Source organism: Dipteris shenzhenensis, chromosome 17 (genome assembly GCF_047967505.1).
Source record: "Dipteris shenzhenensis isolate YYH24624 ecotype China chromosome 17, Dip_SZ_1.0, whole genome shotgun sequence".
NCBI lineage: Eukaryota > Viridiplantae > Streptophyta > Polypodiopsida > Gleicheniales > Dipteridaceae > Dipteris > Dipteris shenzhenensis.
Window position 1 is genome coordinate 28,553,195 of NC_141612.1, and position 18,334 is coordinate 28,571,528.

At 44.6% G+C, this 18,334-nt stretch overlaps 1 protein-coding gene across 2 annotated transcripts in view; it reads left to right on the forward strand.

The window, feature by feature from the left end:
- Positions 1-18,105, forward strand: part of LOC147891941 (mannose-P-dolichol utilization defect 1 protein homolog 1-like) — a 31,786-nt gene extending 13,681 nt beyond the window's left edge. For both annotated transcript variants that reach the window (XM_087388465.1, XM_087388464.1), the window contains 7 exons: positions 9,845-9,998; positions 10,161-10,233; positions 10,366-10,432; positions 10,578-10,637; positions 17,405-17,465; positions 17,702-17,743; positions 17,902-18,105. In XM_087388465.1, the coding sequence (XP_087244591.1) occupies positions 9,845-9,998; positions 10,161-10,233; positions 10,366-10,432; positions 10,578-10,637; positions 17,405-17,465; positions 17,702-17,743; positions 17,902-18,002 (558 nt within the window). In that variant the 3' untranslated portion in view covers positions 18,003-18,105. The remainder of the gene's footprint in view (positions 1-9,844; positions 9,999-10,160; positions 10,234-10,365; positions 10,433-10,577; positions 10,638-17,404; positions 17,466-17,701; positions 17,744-17,901) is intronic.
- The last annotated feature ends 229 nt before the right edge of the window (positions 18,106-18,334 follow it).

Below are 18,334 nucleotides of genomic sequence, written 5' to 3' on the forward strand. Positions count from 1 at the left end.
AGGAGGTGGCGAGCAAGGCAGTTGAGATGCACACGGGCGTGGGTGGTGGCTCAGTGAAGATACGAAACGAAGAGAGAGAGAGAGTGCAGGTACAAGACGAGTCGATAGAGCAGTCACGTCAAATCTTAAATAAGATGAAGAAAACACAAGTACAAAGTACTTGTACCTAGACCTAGGACTAAGTGTCCTAGGTGTCACATAGGACTAAGTGTCCTATGTGGCCTAGAAGGCACTAACACTATAAGTGCCTACACTTATGCCTACAAGGCACATACCATGGCCTATAGGGCATCACTAGAACCACCAGAAGATGGCCTACAAGCCCCCCTCCATGGGATGGGCTGAAGTACTCTGGAAACGTCTCAGAATACCTGGTAGTTTCTGGTCATGGTGGCACATGTTCATCCAAAATGATATAGCCACCTATGAATGTACAAGGAATGTCAGATCATGTAACAAAGGGAACCAAGTGTAAAGCCTGTCGGAAGACTTCGAACTTGGGACGAGGAAGTGCCTTTGTAAACATATCTGCGATGTTGTCCTCTGTGGGAAGATAGGACAACTCTATGTCTCCTGCTGACAACTGCTCCCGAACATAATGATAGTGAACTTCAATATGCTTGGTACGTGCATGAAACACTGGGTTACGCGCAATGGCCAAAGCACTCTGGCTGTCAGTGTAGACAATAGTGGAGGATGTTTGGCAAATACCAAGATCTGTAAGTAACTGTCGAAGCCAAACGCACTCTACTGTAGTGGTGAAAGCTGCCCTGTACTCAGCCTCACAGCTAGACGTGGCAACTGTCGGTTGCTTCTTGCTGAGCCAAGAAATACATGAATTGCCAAGCAAAAAACAATTGCCAATATGTGACACTCAGGTGTCGGAACATCCTGCCCAGTCACTATCCGTGTAAGCATGCATGGTAAGTGAACCCTGATCACCGTAGAAGAGGGCTAAATCTTGAGTGCCTCTGAGATATTTGAAGTCTCTCTTCACTGCCTGCCAATGCTGTGAACTGGGCATGTGCATGAATCTGCTGAGCTGAGATACTGCATACTGCAAGTCAGGTCTGGTATGACATAAATAAATAAGGCATCCAACAACCTGCTGATAAAGAGTGATATCACATGGTGGGCTCCCATCATGAACTGAGAATTTGAAGCGAGGGTCCACTGGAGTAGAGATTGGCTTGCAATCCTCAAACTAAAAACGATCAAGGAGCTGTCCAATATACTTGGACTGAGACATCATGATACCCCCCTCAACATGAGCAAACTGAATGCCCAAATAATAATGGAGCCGTCCCATGTCTGACATGTCAAAAATCTGCTGCAAATCAGCCTTGAAGGCTGCAATTTGCTGAATATCTGGGCCCGTGATAAGCATATCATCCACATATAAAATCAGCACTAAAAAATCAGATCCACTCCCACGGAAATAAAGAGTGGGTTCTGTGGGACTATTCTGAAAACCAAGGGATAGTAAATGTGCATGAATTTTAGCATACCATGCCCTGGGTGCCTGCTTCAAACCATAAAGGGCTTTTCTAAGCCGGCATACCTTATTTTCAGAATTAACAACCTCAAAGCCAGGAGGTTGTGTGACATAAACTTCTTCCTGCAGATCCCCATGAAGAAAAGCGGTCTTGATGTCAAGTTGGTGCACTCGCCAATGATGATGGGCTGCAATGGCAATGACACATCGAATGGTAGTAATCCTGGATGTGGGAGCAAATGTCTCCTCAAAGTCAATGCCTTGTTGTTGGGCATACCCTTTTGCAACAAGACGGGCTTTGTATCGATCTATGCTGCCATCAGATTTCCTTTTTAATTTGTAGACCCACCTCGTACCAATGGCATGCTTGCCAGGTGGGAGATCTACTAATTCCCATGTGTCATTTTTGGCAATAGATTGTAACTCAGCTTTCATTGCATCCATCCAATCTTTGCTGTCAAAAGCATCTTTATGGCACAAAGGCTCTTCATTGCAAGCTGTAGCAAGGAGTGCAAACTCAAGAAAGTGACCATGCTGTCTATTCCCTGATCTTGTCCGGGCAGCAAAAGGCTGATCTTGTTTGCTGTCCCTCAATGTATCCAGAAGCCATCTGGGAACTTGCCTTTGTTGTCTATTGACAGCTCTTTCTTCAATGAGTGCATCATGAGTAATGGGATCATTCTGTACCGGAAGAGTAACCTGCAAATCAGCATGAGGTTGTGGCTGATTATTGCTTAGTGGAGGGCCTGCAGGAGGCTCATGTTGCTGCTCAAAATCCTCTTCTGATGATGGCAGAGGTAACCAAGATTAAAAGGCATCAAACATGTCAATATCTGGCTTTGCTTTGCAGTCCACAAGAGGAGAAGCTGAATGTTCAGCAAAGATCACATCTCTACTGACAATAATCTTCCCAGTATTTGGTTGATATAACCGATACCCTCTGCTCTCTTGGCTGTAACCAATGAATATGCATTTGACTGCCTTGTCATCAAGCTTATGTCTCAGCTGAGATGGGAATGAACATATGCAAGAGACCCTAAAACTTTCATATGTGAAAGTGAAGGCTTCCTGTCTTTCCATGCTTCATAAGGTGTAATAGTCTTTAATGCCTGTGTAGGTGATCTATTCAGCACATAGTTGGCACACATTACTGCATCAAGCCAAAATTTATTAGGCAAAGACTTGGCCTTAAGCATGCATCTGGCCATCTCCATTGTGGACCCGTTTTTCCTTTCAGAAACAGGATTCTGCTGAGGAGTGTATGGAGTAGTGCATGAGTGAATAATGCCCCGTGAGGATAGAAATGCATCAAACTCCTTTGACATTTACTCACCCCCCCTATCTGTGTTGAGGGTGACAAGCTTGTTACCTGATTCATTCTCAACCATATTCAGCCATCTCTGAAAGCATAAGAAAACTTCAGATTTGGCCTTTAAAGGATATACCCAGCAATACCTTGTGAAATCATCAATGAGAGTCATGAAATACTTGTATCCTCCAATGGCATTTGTCCTCATTGGGCCACAGACATCACTGTGTACTAGCTGCAATTTCCTTTGTGAGAGTTTTGGACAATTCTTTTGAAAAGGAAATCGATGCATCTTACCCAAAAGACAACCCTCACACACATGTTTGGAAACTGTGTGAGTCTGAGGTACATCATTTGCCATGTGTTGTGAATGTAGCTTTGAAAGAGCTCTATAATTGAGATGGCCCATTCTCTCATGCCAAAGATGAGTTTCAGCAATGTTGGGGTAAAGGCACTGGCCACCCTATGTAAATAGTACTTTATGTTGTACTTTAGTGTAGGATACTTAAGTAAGCTAAGTACACATTTGTACTTAGCTGTACTTAAGGGTTACTACCATAATATAAAAGTGTGTGCTTGGGGAGGTACCACTCACTCATTGTGATTATCCCCACAAGTGTGTGTGTGCAGTGAGTCTCCTCACTCCCGACTCTATCTCCCTCTCAATCTATCAACTGGTATCAGAGCCAACGGGCTCTCTCCCTTCCTCTCATCCTCACGGGCTGGAACAGGGACGTATTGCGGGTTCTCTCTCTCTCAGCCAACGGGCTGGAACAGGGAGCTCATTCTCTCTCATCGCGATGGCAAAGGCGCTGGCACACGCGTAGACAGCGCGAGTAGAGAGCGGGTCAGCGTTGCAAGGCTGAGCGGGAGAGGCGTGGGCGAGCTCGCGTAGATAGCGCGAATAGAGAACGGGTCAGAACTGCAAGGCTGAGCGGGAGAGGCGTGGGTGAACTGCAAGGCCGAGCGGCCCAGCGAGCACGTCTGCAAGGAGGGGCAGCACAGCGCGCGGCCCAGCGAGCACGGCTGCAAGGCCGATAGTCGTCGGCCACCAGGGCCGACACCAAGTCGGCCAGGCCGTCGCCATCTTTCAGCTATACGCCTTTCCATCCTCCCTCGTACTCGATTACAACTGGTTCTTCCACCCTCCCAGTCGTCGGCCACCAGGGCCGACACCAAGTCGGCCAGGCCATCGCCTCCTTCAGCCATACGCCGTACCAGCCCTTCCCTTTTTTCTCTTCAGCCTCTAATAGGCAGGGCACCGTGCAAAGGTACACAGGGTAAGAGTGCTGTACTTTCTTGCACTTCGACAGCACATTTTTTTATTTTTATTTTGTGCTTTCCCGCACATCGAGGAGGATCTTTGAGTCTCACTGGGCTCATACATTGAGGAGAAATTCTTTACTGGTTATTCGTTGTCCACGGGACAGCACTGTTTTTTCGCCATTGGCATATGAGCCAGGTGTTCTACTTGGGGCAGGGCTTACACTCGCACTGAGGCATTATGCCGCAAACAGTGTTGAGACAGGTCTTATCACTTGGCCAGTGATTGTACACAGTGTTGGCACTGGGTATATGCATGGTCAGATCTGTTTAGACACATGCAGTGTATGCCATTGGATGCAGGTCAAACCACATGCAGTCACATGCCTTGTGAGCAGTATCAGTTGATGCCATTTACTGTGTTAATGCACGGAATGTGCCGTCAATTCAAGGGGCTTTTGATGCTATTATGCGTGGGACAAATGCTTTAGTTTGTTGCTGCAAGTACATCCACATTTGGTACAGATTTGGTCGATTTTGACCAAGTTTGACTTTCGTCAAATTTGGGGCTTTTGTTGCCTGACCGGCAATCTGTCAAGTGGAAGCACTCTACATGCATCAGACTATCTCGTGGAGCACTACTATGCTTTGAAAGTGCAAATTTGACTTACAGTGTTTGGTCAAAGGTCAATCTTTTCCAGATTGGATGTCAAATCTCTGATTTTCTTCATGCATTCAAAAGGCTTTTGAGCCACCTCACTTCCAAACTGTAAATTCAGTTGGGGGGGAAGTTTCTGAAGCATATGGAGGTCTAAAATCAGGGATTTTCATCAAAAAAAAAAAAAAAACAGAGATTTACAGTTTCTTTTTTTGACAGTCCGGGACTGTCAAACATCAGGTTTGACCATCTTTGACTATCAAAAAGTCAAAAAGTACTGCTGTTTTTTATTATATCAGTTCTGGGATTTTTCTGGAGCGATTTGACGCAGCCGTACCGCACTTTCGCCAGCGAAAAAGACAGGAACAGTTTGCTGTACTGTTTCTGCAGCAAGTGGGAGAAAAATATTCAGTTGGTTTTGTGCCACTGAAACAGTACCAAATTCACTTTTGATCGTACTTCTGCTGCGGGGAAATTTTCTTGGAGTGACTAGTGCTTAATTGCACGACTACAGGGAGTCAGGCGGTTCCATTGAGGAACAAACTCTACTTTCTTTACCATGAGTTCCGGCAGCGACGTGTCGTCCTTGTTCCAGATAAAGAAGCTCGAAGGAGCTAAAAACTACGACATATGGAGGACACAATGCTACAATGTGTTGATGTAGAAGGACCAGTACAAGCCTATAAAGGAGAAGGGTGTTAAGCCCTCCAACGTTACTGATGAGCAGTGGGAGAAGATGGACAACTTGGCCATGTCGACCATTATGCTTACAGTTGTTGATTCACTGGTTGTAGGCATCAGGGATGAACCTACTGCGTGGAAGATGTGGAAACGTCTTGAGGATACTTATGCCAAGAAAAGTGCCACGGGAAAAGCTTACTGGCTGAAAAAGCTTGTTGGTCTTCAAATGAAGGAGGGGACACCTATGTCCACTCATATTATTGAGTTTAACAGCATATTCAGCCAGGTGATCAACCAGGGGTTGAAGCTTGATGATGAGCTGAAAGCTACACTCATCCTATGTTCTCTACCTGAGTCATGGGACACATTCAGGACTTCTACCAGCAACTCAAATGCCATTCTGTTATTTGCAGATGTGGAGAGTGCTCTTCTACAGGAAGAGATGAATAGAAAGAACAATGCTGTTGGGAAGTCGAATGCTTTGAATGCACGCAGCAGGTCCAAGACACGTGGAAACTACAAAGAAAGAGAGAGGAGCAAGTCCCGCTCTAAAAGTGATCTTGTATGCAACTATTGCGGCAAAAAGGGACATATTGAGAAAAAGTGTTTTCAAAAGAAGAACGACCTGAGAGCCAAAGAAGGCAAGACTCAAGGCAAGTCTAAGGGCAAGGAAAAAGAGGAGCTGCATGTTACTTATGTTAGTGACAGTGACAGTGGACGTGAGATATGTTTCACCTCTTCACTGGAGGCTCATACACTTCATGCTGGTGATGGATCAGATATGCTTTCCTGGATTATAGATTCAGGTGCTTCCTTTCATGTTACACCCTACAGAGATCTGTTTGTCAGATATGCAGGAGGGCAGAAGGGAGTTGTCTTTCTTGGTGATAATCATGCATGTTCAATCATTGGCATAGGTGATGTCAGGCTTGTTCTTGAAAATGGTCAACAGTTAATGCTCAAAGGAGTCAGGCATGTCCCTGAAGTGAAGAAGAACTTGATTTCCACAGGTTTATTGGATGATGATGGTTATCAGACCACCTTTGGCAGTCAGAAATGGAAAATCAGCAAAGGGGCAATGGCTATTGCCAGGGGTCCTAAGGTTGACACTTTGTATTCACTTCATGCTGGACATTGTCCGCATTCCGATGTAAATGCCGCCGAGCTGCCAAAGATTTCATTGTGGCATAGCCGGCTTGGCCATATGAGTATTAAGGGAATGGAGCAATTGGCTCATTTTGGTTACTTGCCGAGTCTAAAATTTTCAGATTTAAAGAAATGTGAATTTTGTCTCTACGGTCGTCAAGTACAAATACCTCATAAAAGAAGGTCAGATCAGAAATTACAGCTCTTGGAACTTGTACATACAGATGTGTGTGAGATGCCTACACTCTCTTTAGGAGGTTCTAAGTACATACTGTCATTCATAGATGACGCCACTCGCAAAGTGTGGGTTTACACTCTCAAAAAGAAGAGTGATACGTTCAAGGCTTTCACTAAGTTTGTTGCACTGGTCGAAAATGAGACAGGCAATAAACTGAAAGCTTTACGATCTGACAATGGTGGAGAGTATTTGTCCAAAGAGTTTCAAGAATTCTGTGAGGCAAAAGGTATTCAAAGGGTGTTGTCTGCACCATATGATCCTCCACAGAATGGTACCGCTGAAAAAATGTTCAGGACCATTCAAGAGAAAGTCAGATCCATGTTGTCACATGCTGCATTGCCCCACACATTTTGGGCTGAAGCTGTAAAGACAGCTGTGCACCTTATTAATAGGTCACCAAACAAGAGACTATGTGGCGGTGTGCCTGAATAGGCATGGACGGGTAAGCCTCCGTCTTACAAACACCTACGGGTCTTTGGTTGTGTCGCGTATGTGCATGTACGCAGGGAGGACAGAACTAAACTGGATCCAAAGTCTCTTAAATGCATATTCCTAGGTTACGGTGACAAAGGTGAGATGGGCTACAGGATTTGGGATCCCAAGAAAAGAAAACTTATACGCAGCAATGATGTCGTGTTTGATGAAACCATCATGTTCAAGGAACCTGTTGTACAGCAGGGACCTTTAAAAGTAACTATTGATGATGACAGGCATCATGGGCAACACGAACAGGCTGTAAATCAGCCACAACAGCAGCATAACCAGCCATTAAATGATGCTGCAGCAGGTCCTAATGGACAGCCAGGTATGGCAGAAGACATCCCAATGGATGAGGCACAGTTAGGTGATCTTCCTGACATGCAAATGCAGCCAGGAGACATGGGACAGCCACCTTATCTGGGTGATGAACAGGCTGGACAGCCAGCTCAAGACGATGGTCATTGGGTTAGAAGGTCAACCAGACCGAGGCGGCAGCCAGAAAGATTTGTTCCAGGCATTGATTATTTGATGCTCACTGATTGTGGAGAGCCTTCATGCTACAGAGAGGCTAGGCAGAGGGCAGACAAGGTTCAATGGGATCTTGCTATGAAGGCTGAAATGGACAGCCTTCACAAGAATGGCACTTGGGAATTGGTATCCTTGCCTACTGGTAAGAAGGTACTGCCATGCAAATGGGTTTATCGACTTAAGGTCACACCTGGTGAAAAGCCAAGGCATAAAGCCAGACTGGTTGCCAAGGGGTTCAAGCAGGAATATGGTGTTGACTTTGATGAGATATTCTCTCCTGTCGTTAAGATGACAACACTCAGAACTGTATTAGCATTGGTTGCACATGCAGATATGGACTTGGTCCAAATGGATGTCAAGACGGCATTTCTTCATGGTGATTTACATGAAGAGATTTTTATGCAGCAGCCAGAAGGTTTTACAGTAAAGGGAAAAGAGAAGCTTGTGTGCAGACTGAAGAAAAGTCTTTATGGTCTTAGGCAGGCACCCAGAGAATGGTATCATAAGTTTGATACATTCATGCGAATCCAAGGATATAGGAGAAGTGACATTGATCACTGCTTGTATACCAAGAAAGCTTCAGATGGCAGTTTACTGATCCTCATTTTGTATGTGGATGATATGTTGATTGCTGGAAAATCTCATAAGGAGATCAATGCCTTGAAGAAAAGATTGCACCAAACCTTTGATATGAAGGATCTTGGTGATGCCAACCATATACTGGGCATGCGGATACTTCGGGATAGGGAAAAGCGGTTGCTATACTTGTCTCAAAAGGAATACATTGGCAAGGTCTTGCAGAGATTTCACATGGAAGGGGGGAAGAGTATTGGTACTCCATTGCCTCCTTATGTGAAAATCAGTGCTTTGGACAGCCCTCAGACAGATGCTCAGAGAGCTGAGATGTCAAAGATCCCGTATGCATCAACGTGTGGCAGTCTCATGTATGCTATGGTTGCAACCAGGCCCGATATTGCGTTTGCAGTGGGAGTGGTTAGTAGATACATGGCAAACCCCGGCAAGAAGCATTGGAATGCAGTGAAAGGTGTCATGCGATACCTGAAGGGTACACAAGATTTGTGTATATGTTTCGGCAGTCAAGATGCAAAAGTGCAAGGTTATACAGACTCTGATTATGCCGGTCACCCTGATACCCGGAAGTCTACTACCGGATATGTTTTCACTTTCACTGGAGGTGCAGTGTCGTGGGTATCTAGAATGCAGCAATGCATTGCTTTGTCTACCACAGAAGCTGAATATATTGCAGCCACTGAGGCATGCAAGGAGGCTATATGGCTATCTTGGTTAGTGGCAGATTTGGGTTATCCATTGGAGATTCCATTGTTGCATTGTGACAGTCAGAGTGCCATACAATTGGCACGTAATCCTGTCTTTCATGCAAAGACGAAGCACATAGATGTGAAATATCACTTCATCAGGGAGGTGCTTGAGAACAAGCAAATTCAGCTTGTTAAGGTGCATACAGATGACAATCCGGCAGATCTGTTAACCAAAGGGTTAGCTGCAGAGAGGTTTGCACACTGCAGATCTCTTATGGGTATTGGTTGAGGCCAATATTCTCTCTCCTTGAGGGCACACTGCCTTTAAGTGGGAGGTTGTTGGGGTAAAGGCACTGGCCACCCTATGTAAATAGTACTTTATGTTGTACTTTAGTGTAGGACACTTAAGTAAGCTAAGTACACATTTGTACTTAGCTGTACTTAAGGGTTACTACCATAATATAAAAGTGTGTGCTTGGGGAGGTACCACTCACTCATTGTGATTATCCCCACAAGTGTGTGTGTGCAGTGAGTCTCCTCACTCCCGACTCTATCTCCCTCTCAATCTATCAAGCAAGCTGTGAATCTGAAATAGCCAATGCTGGCTTGTTGTGTATGTGCATGAGGATTGATTCTTCCTTTTTAAACTCTGAATCAGAGAGCCAGGTGTATGCTGTTGTGTGGTCTATACCACATGGAGAAATCATTTGCATCTGATGCTTGAAGGCTTTCAAGTAGTGCCTAACTTTTTGGGTGGTTGTGGCAGATCTATCTTATTATAAAAAACCAAAGTGTCAGAGGGCTAAGTCCAGCATCATTTGAGCTTGAGGTAGTTGGTTACACGATTTCTTTGGCTTATTGTGTTTTCAAGAAACTCCCATTTTCGGCATATGGAGAACTTCTTTTCCTTTTAATACAAGGTAATCTTCTCTTTGTAGTGTCATGGTGCTTATGATGTATCTGGAATTTGAAAGGTCTCGTCAGGTTTTCACGTCTGTATCTTGCCTATTTGACAGATTTCTTTTAGGTTTCCAGAGATAAATAAATTCTTAGATCACTGGGAAGTTGGGTATGCCATGCAGCTCTTATTATCATTGGACTCATCTACAACTATTCTCCGTCCTTAGGGGCGAGCACTTGGGTGAAGGCTGCTCTGTATCCTTCTTTTGGAACTTCAATCTTGTGATATTTAGAACATGTATTTAGGATTAGCTTTTTATGTTTGCTAATGGTTATTTCAAGCTTCTTATGTGTGTTTGGGGATATTGTTTTCCTGAGTCAGCAAAGATATTGTGGTTTAGCTCCTACTGTTCTGGCTGGTGGCCTAGATCCGTTTCTCTTTGAAGCACTTTATGTAAGCTGCTGGTTTATCATGTACCATACTTCTTTTAATGTTGCAAAATTTGATTATATACTTAGTGTTTATATTGAATATTAAATTTTTTATAGCTCCAATTTAGCTAGCTTATGGGACTTTGACTGGATCTTTCCTTCTGCAGGCTTCTCAACATGCAATCTTCTTCCTTGCGAGAATACCTCAAATCAGAAAGAATTTTAGGGTAAGAGATATGCAATTGTAATTTTTTGTAAGACGCATTCCTTGGAATTTGGGACTGGTGTTTGGGATTTTGTAAATATAGAAGTGGTAACAATATTGGTAACGGTACTCAGTACCTTTACATGCTTTGTAGAATCTCCCACCCAATATTAAAGTTGTGATGGAGTAATGATGTTTGTGGTCATTTCTGCAACGCTTTTATCGAGCATCGTGACACACAGTCAGCCAAGATATTTTGTCGTATGGCGTGACCCCTAGCTGAGCCCTAGCCTAAGGATGAGTCAAGCACGAGCTACGCGGGCCCATTTCTATTTTCCAAAATTCACAGACCATGGCGGAGCAGTTCGGGTCGCCAAGGCAAATAGTTGCGAGATATCCACCTAGCAACAAGCTCAGAAGAGGGGAATGTGACATGCACCGGTGGCAGTGACACCTGGCTGTACTGTCAGGTATTTGCAGCATATATCAGAGTATTTGGGCAAGGATTCAGGACGTTTTGAGGACTTCTAGCAGCCCAACGAAGGGCCAGTGAGGTCGAACTTGGTCAGCATGAGTTGCTGATCAGGTCGGGTCTGTGTCAAGTCGGTTGACCTGACCTATATGTCAACCAACCAGTCGGCCATTCTGGCTGGAAAAGTTGGGCCACTACAGCCCTAAGTAAGGGGGCCCTTGCCCCCTCTTTTGGCATTCAGCCCTGTAGCCTCAAGCCACAGTTCTAGCCCTTGTGCCGCACCTCTGCCTGCATATCGGCTCTCATGCGAGCATTTAGGAAGCAGGATTGTCTCCTTGAGTAGAATCGGCTCCTTTCTAAGGAGCTCCAGCTCTTGTGTGAGCAGGAAAAGAAGACAAAGGAGAATGCAACGGCATCGAACCATTTCCAGCTTCTACTGGAACGGGGAGAGAAACTGTGAGCAAGCTGTGAGAAACTGCGGATGTTGTAAAAACATCTGCTCTCGGTCTCACCTGTGTTGGACCTCCAATGCTTCAAAGTTAGCATGATGTCTAGCCTGATGTGCGGCCGCCTCAAGGTGCACCTGTGGACGTCTGGCCCGATGTGTGGAATTAGCAGCTACTAGTGTGAATCCATCATCTGCTCCGGGGCCTTCCACCCTAGAGCATAATGTAGTGGACTATTTTTTCTGCAGTACCCACAAACAGTTCTTCATCCGCAGGCGGTCCTTTACTTGCTCAGGAGTCTTCTGTCTTAGAGGATAGTTCAATGGAATATTCTGCCATAGTTCAGACATTGGCTTCTCTTGGGTCTACTAGTCCAAGGAACCATTCAGTTTCCATAGTTGTCGCATGGAGTTCCTTAGGGTCTTCCACCTTTGGGTTTATTGCAACAATTTCCACAGCCAACTCTCAAGGGTCTTTCATCCATGGGGCCATCTCAGCTCAGTTAGCATGTCCAGATGATGAGCCTCTTGGGTCTACGACCCATGGGGATCATCCTGTTTAAACAACTTATGCTCTTGGGGTTCACACCCGAGGGGAGCATTCAGCCAGTGTTGTTACATTGGATGGATTTTTCACTCGTCCAACAACTTCATCATGTCTAGTTAGTTTCTTTCGGTCTTGACCCAAGGAGCTTAGTCAACTGGATCAGGGGAGCATACAATTTTCTCTATCATTTGTGATGGGTCTTCCATCTTTGGATACATCTTAGACCCATCAATAGTTGCAATAGATTAGCTTCTTGGGTCCACCACCTGAGGGGGTACTCTAGTTCCTATAGCTAGTTCTCTTGGGGTGTCCACCCAAGGGGACATCCCATCTTCAACAGACACGTGTGATGGGTCTTCCATCCATCATGCTTTGTCATCTGCTACAGTTAGCTCCTATGGGTCTTCCACCCTTGGAGCTCCGTTGGCCACATCAACTTTAGTTGCAATGACTCGCATTTCACCTTCTCATTAGGAGTGTTCAGGACTAGTGGGCTCAGTTTCCAGCCCAACTGGCCTTGATGCTCAGTAGGAGGGGGCGTCTCAGGAGTCTGCCAGATTAGTTTCAGGCCTAGCAGGAGGCAGTACCCTCACAGTTGGAGTAGCAGGTGTAGCTGTCAGCAATATGGAGGTTGATGATTCCTCGACATTCAATGAGGATAGTCATGCATTTCCCTCCATAGTTCCTCTTCCTCAGTGAGCAGAGAGGTTGACGATGCCTTTCCATTATTGTGTCCTTCACTTTGGGAGGTTAGTCATATAGTTCTCTCTTTGCAGCAGGTCTCGAGCCACGAGTAATAGTAGTGACCAGTGTCTACACGTGTATTTCCCTCGGTGAGAGGTGTGCACATTAGTCTTAGTCCTTTCTCAATACCTCAGGGGGACATGCTCAGTCCCAGTATCCCTTCGGGAAGAAGCTGTGCCATTCATCTTGCAGTCCCTTTGAGAAGCATACCAGTTAGTCATTGCAGACGAGGCGTTCTGAGTAGTTCGAGACATCTCATAGTCATTTAAGGGGTGCTCAACAACTACTCCTTTCCTTCAAGCAACATCCAATACAGTCTGTCCCTAGGAGGGATGTTTTGCAGTGCCAGTTGCCTCTTAGCTCCTTTGGGAGGCATTTGTAGTCCCACCTTTCTCTCAGTTTTTAAGTGGGAGAGCTATAATTTCAGCAGCTCCTAGCATCACTCAGGATCTTTGGGAGGCAGTTCCAGATTCCAGGAGGGTGACGGCGCTTTTACCATCAGCATTTATCATGCCAGCAGAGGAGGCAGGTGTATACCAGCTTTCTTTGACAACAGTCATGCAGACTTTGAAGGGGGAGTGAAGGAGGAAGAAGAGCAAGAGAGTGAGAGTGAGAGAGAGTGACACTCAAGTGCGGGTGTGAAGAATGATAAACCACACCACAAACTCACTTGTGTTTTATTAGGATTAGGTTTACCCTATGACTGTCTTAAGACAGTCATAGGTGTCCTATCTTTAAATGAAGGGTTGGCAATGTGCCTTTCAGACTGCTGCAGCTGCTCAACAAGTGCTTAACAGTGCATAATCATCTGACAAACCACCAACACTGCTGTAAACACTGCTGTATTGACTGTACTGATCACTTCTCCCACCTCAGATGAGGTATTGCACTGAGTTAAATTGCAGAAACCACTTGACAAACACCCAAAAAACAGTAAATGACCCTTCAGCCTGTCACAAAACCTGTAACAGTAAATGGGATAAATCCCAAGCAATCACCCTTATACCAAGGGGAGAAAATGCATCTGAAGATCTCTGTCGGTAACCCAAGTGCTATCAAACAAAGTTTGGGCAAAAGCCCCTTGATCTGACACCTGAATCAAGTGGAGAACACCTCAACACTGAGGTAGCATGCAATATGAAAATCTCTCTGACACTTTTACCTGACAATGTGCAATGCATAGACTGCCCCTGTGTACTCAGTAACAACACAAATCACAACGTACAAACACCAAGAAGAAAATCTTTTGAGCACTGTCAACGATGGGCAGTTAGGGACCGAGTAAACTCGATGCGCCCTGACCAAGCGTGGCTCAACTGAGATTTTCAAAGTGCGTACAAAGAATGTGACCTGCAACAAATGTCACCAAATGCACTGCGGAAACAAAGCAAATGTGTGCTCCCCGACTACACACTGCCTCAAGGCATATACTGCAAACACATCCAGGCAAAAGCCCTTTGAAATGGTCACCCAAAACTGAGAATTGCACTCAGTAAATGCATAGAAGCTTCTGCAAAACAAGCATCTGACCTTCCTGAAAGACAAGTAACTGCGCAAACACCACCACTGTGGCACAAGTCACCTCAAGCGTGAGTGACACGAGAGTACCTGCTGTACCTCAACAAATGCACAGTATACAGCTGAAATGCTTCAGGAATGCATCAGGAATGCTTCATGTACTGCGCGTACATGCACAAAACAGAGTGCTTCAGCACTATTCCTCTTCCAACAAAAAAGTGTGTGTCTGCTGTACTTTTCAGTACCTGCAGAGTACCTACTGTACTTTCTGTCCCTGCAGAGTACCTGCTGTACTTTCTGTCCCTGCAGCAGTCACGCTTCCCAAAAAAAAAACGAGTCTTTGCCTGGCTCCCTACGCACACACACGCACGTCAAGGAAGATCCAGCTGCGCAATGCCTTGAGAGGAGCTTAGCAGCTAGTAGCAGCTGCTATGCGGCTGCTGGCTGCTAGCTAGATGCGGCGCCTCGAGCTGCAGCTAGCAGCTGCTGTGCAAGAAGGCCCGCGACCCGCGTCGCCGTCCGTGACCACGCCCCAGCACGCGCCCGCGACCACGGCTCCTGCATTTCTATGTGGGTGGATCTTCTGTAGCGGGGAGGATGCATGCCAACAGTTGGTAGCCAGTTTCATGCTATTAGCCTTCTAGAGTACAGTGCCTTCGCATCAACGGGGCCAATACGTTTCATGGTACAAGTCACAATCCCCCCCAAGGTGCATCATTCAAAGAAAGAAACAACTTTTTGCATGACGTTATGATCTTAGAAGCACCACTATTTGTCACAGAGAGTAGAGGTCTAAATCACTCAAACCTCACACAAACAGAGTGATCTATCAAACTCTTTTCAAACACTCTAGATGCACCCACAAATTGAAAGCCTTACTGAAGAGAGTAGATAGTAGATAGAAGAGAAGAGGAGAGCAAAATCAGACTTTTTTCATCCATTGATGTAGGATACTTGCTCACAATAGAGCACAAGACATCCAACAAAGAGGTTGGGCACAATATAGTAGTCTAGGATGATTACACTATTGAGTGCCGACAGAAACTCAATACAAAGACTTTGTATAAATGGATGCTCAAGTATGTGTGGGTGTGTGGATTTGTATGTGTGAGAGCATACTTTTATACTATGGTCTACACCCACTGTTGGGCGCTGATGACATCAGTGGGGATGCCATAGTCCTTGCTATGCATGATGGAGTTTATGGTTTTCAATCTTATGAGTGACTATCATGAGATTGAAACTGCACTATGTTGTGTTTTTAGAGGATGAGTTTGGGAATGTTCCTGGATTCATCTAGGTATATGCTTCTGCCGTATTAGCGGACATGCAAATTTCACGTTGTGAAGTTTTCGTCCAAGTTGTAGCCTACTGGTATTGCGGTAATTCTTTCTATCTTAAATGGTGCGTTGCCCTATCAGCCAGATTTAGATTTAGATGCTCGTTTTGGAGAGACTAAAATGAAATCGTTTAGACTTCACAAGTAGTTGTAGCTTGAATGAAGAGATTTGGACTACTTTTTGATTAGCCTTCTCCTTTAGTGCTAGCCTTCGTCATGGCTGAGTTTGCCCTTCACCTCCGGAGTGCCGACAGAAACTCAGTACAAAGACTTTGTATAAATGGATGCTCAAGTATGTGTGGGGGTGTGGATTTGTATGTGTGAGAGCATACTTTTATACTATGGTCTACACCCACTGTTGGGCGCTGATGACGTCGGTGGGGATGCCATAGTATCTAGTCCCTGCTATGCATGATGGAGTTTATGGTTTTCAATCTTATGAGTGACTATCGTGAGATTGAAACTGCACTATGTTGTGTTTTTAGAGGATGAGTTTGGGAATGTTCCTGGATTCATCTAGGTATAAACAATAGCATGAAGTCAAACGCCAGGTATCCCAGTCCCTGCCCAATCTAAATCACAGAAACCAGCAAACTCCAAACCTGTGGTGTATGTGATACCATGAGTGCTAGCACCCTTGTGCACCTGTAATCTTGCCTTCCAGTGATTCTCCCTGGGTTTTCAAGTGAATTGGCAGAGCACACCAATGGCAAAAGAAATGTTGGACCAAGTGTTGGTTTTGAAAAATAAACTACCTACCAACCTTCGATACATGCTGGCATCTAGTAATTGAGATGTATTCAGAGTACTCAGCTTTAGCCCAACCTCCATCAGCATAACTGTCTCCTCGCAGTCCTGCAGTTGGAACCGCTTTAGTATCTCACTGCAATACTTCTCAGAGATGAAGATGCTGCCTTCTTTCTACTGACTTCTATCCAGAAGTAGTGAAGAAGACCAGATGCGTCATCTCCAACTCCTTCATCAGGAGCTTCTTGACATGCGAGATCTTCTTCATACGATCACCTGAAAGTATTAAGTCATCAACATACAAGATTACAATTACCCTTTTCAGAAGAGATACAAGTTAGCATCTGATGGACTTCGAGTTAAACCTGATTTTGTTGAAGAAGTTGTCGATGCGTTGGTACTACACCCTAGGGGCTTGTTTCAGCTTTTACTCAGTCTTCTTCAATCTACAAACTTGTGAATTTGAATTTTGAACTTGAAAACTCCATGGTTGATCCACATATACCTCTTCCTCCAGATTTCCATTCAAAATGCATCCATTTGGAAAATGGACCATCCATGGTGGGCAGCCAAGGCTATCACTGTCCGCATGGTCACCATCCGTGATGTAGGAGCAAAGTTCTCGTAGGAGCGAAGTTCTCATTGAAGTCAAGACCCTCTGCCTGGGCATACCCTTTATCACCAACTTGGCTTTGTAGTCCAAATTCCCCCGCTTTCATGTCTAGTTTAGGGCCAGTGCTGGGGTTTATAAACATAGGAGTCTGAAAAGATTTGATATCTAATTACCATCGTTGATGAAGTTGTATGTTTGATGTTATCCTTAATAGATAAGTCTTGGATTGGAAGAGTAGATTAGAATGGAAGAGCTGGACTTTAAGGGGTTAAAACTTAGATTAGAATGGAAGAGATGGACTTTAAAGTGATGGAAGGGTTAGGGCTATATCTAATTCATATGGATCGCCTTTGTCATGTTGCAGAGCAAAACGACAGGACAATTAAGCTTGCTTACAAATTTTATGAATTTTGGAGGTTCTTTAGGTAAGTACTAGTATTGTTTATTTCAGCTGTAACTTTGGCAACAAGGCATGGCTGCTCTTCTATGACCAAGGAGTGCATGTGTTAACACCAAAGACCTGCAATTGTTATATGTATGATGAGGTCATTGGAGTAGAGACACATCAGGGAAGTCACTTATTTGCATTTTGTGTTTGGTAATGCTTTGTGTATGTTCCAATGAAAGGCTTATCATCTTGGTGCTTTGATTCTTTTTGCAGCAAGGTTATTTACGAGTATTCAAGAGAGAGCTCCTACCTCGAGTATCCTTTTTTTTTGGGGTCTATTGAGTAGTGCTGAACTCATTCATACCAAAAAAGTCCATATCTAGGGGTGCATATACATGATCATGTACCGTCTTGTTGCATCATGCATGAAGTTTTGAGTAAACCTTTTAAATGTGCCCTTAACAATTGTGTAGTGGTTTTGGGAAGTGGCCTTGGAAGCATCACCAACGGAATTCTAGTCTCCCAAATTTTGTTGTACAACCATGCTATGCCCAAGAGAGGGAAAACCCAGTGATTTTGGGGCACTTCTCATGATAATTTGAAGCACGTAGAATCATAACATCTCTAAATTCAACATTTTGTGAGGGTGAAGTTCTAATGTAGCGACTCTTCTTTCTTATTATTATCAACTTGGCTCTTATTCCTCTTGTAGTGTCCCTTGTCGTTTTTGGGATGTATATTCATTTGACATGTTTTGAGTTGCCCTCATTTTAAGCTCATGTAGATGCTTCGAAATGCTCTTAGATGGGACAAACAACGTTATTTTACTCTTAAAGCCCTTGCATTTATTAGTTTCTTTTGTGCTCAATTTTCAACTATTTCTACATTAGTCATTAAAAATGCATG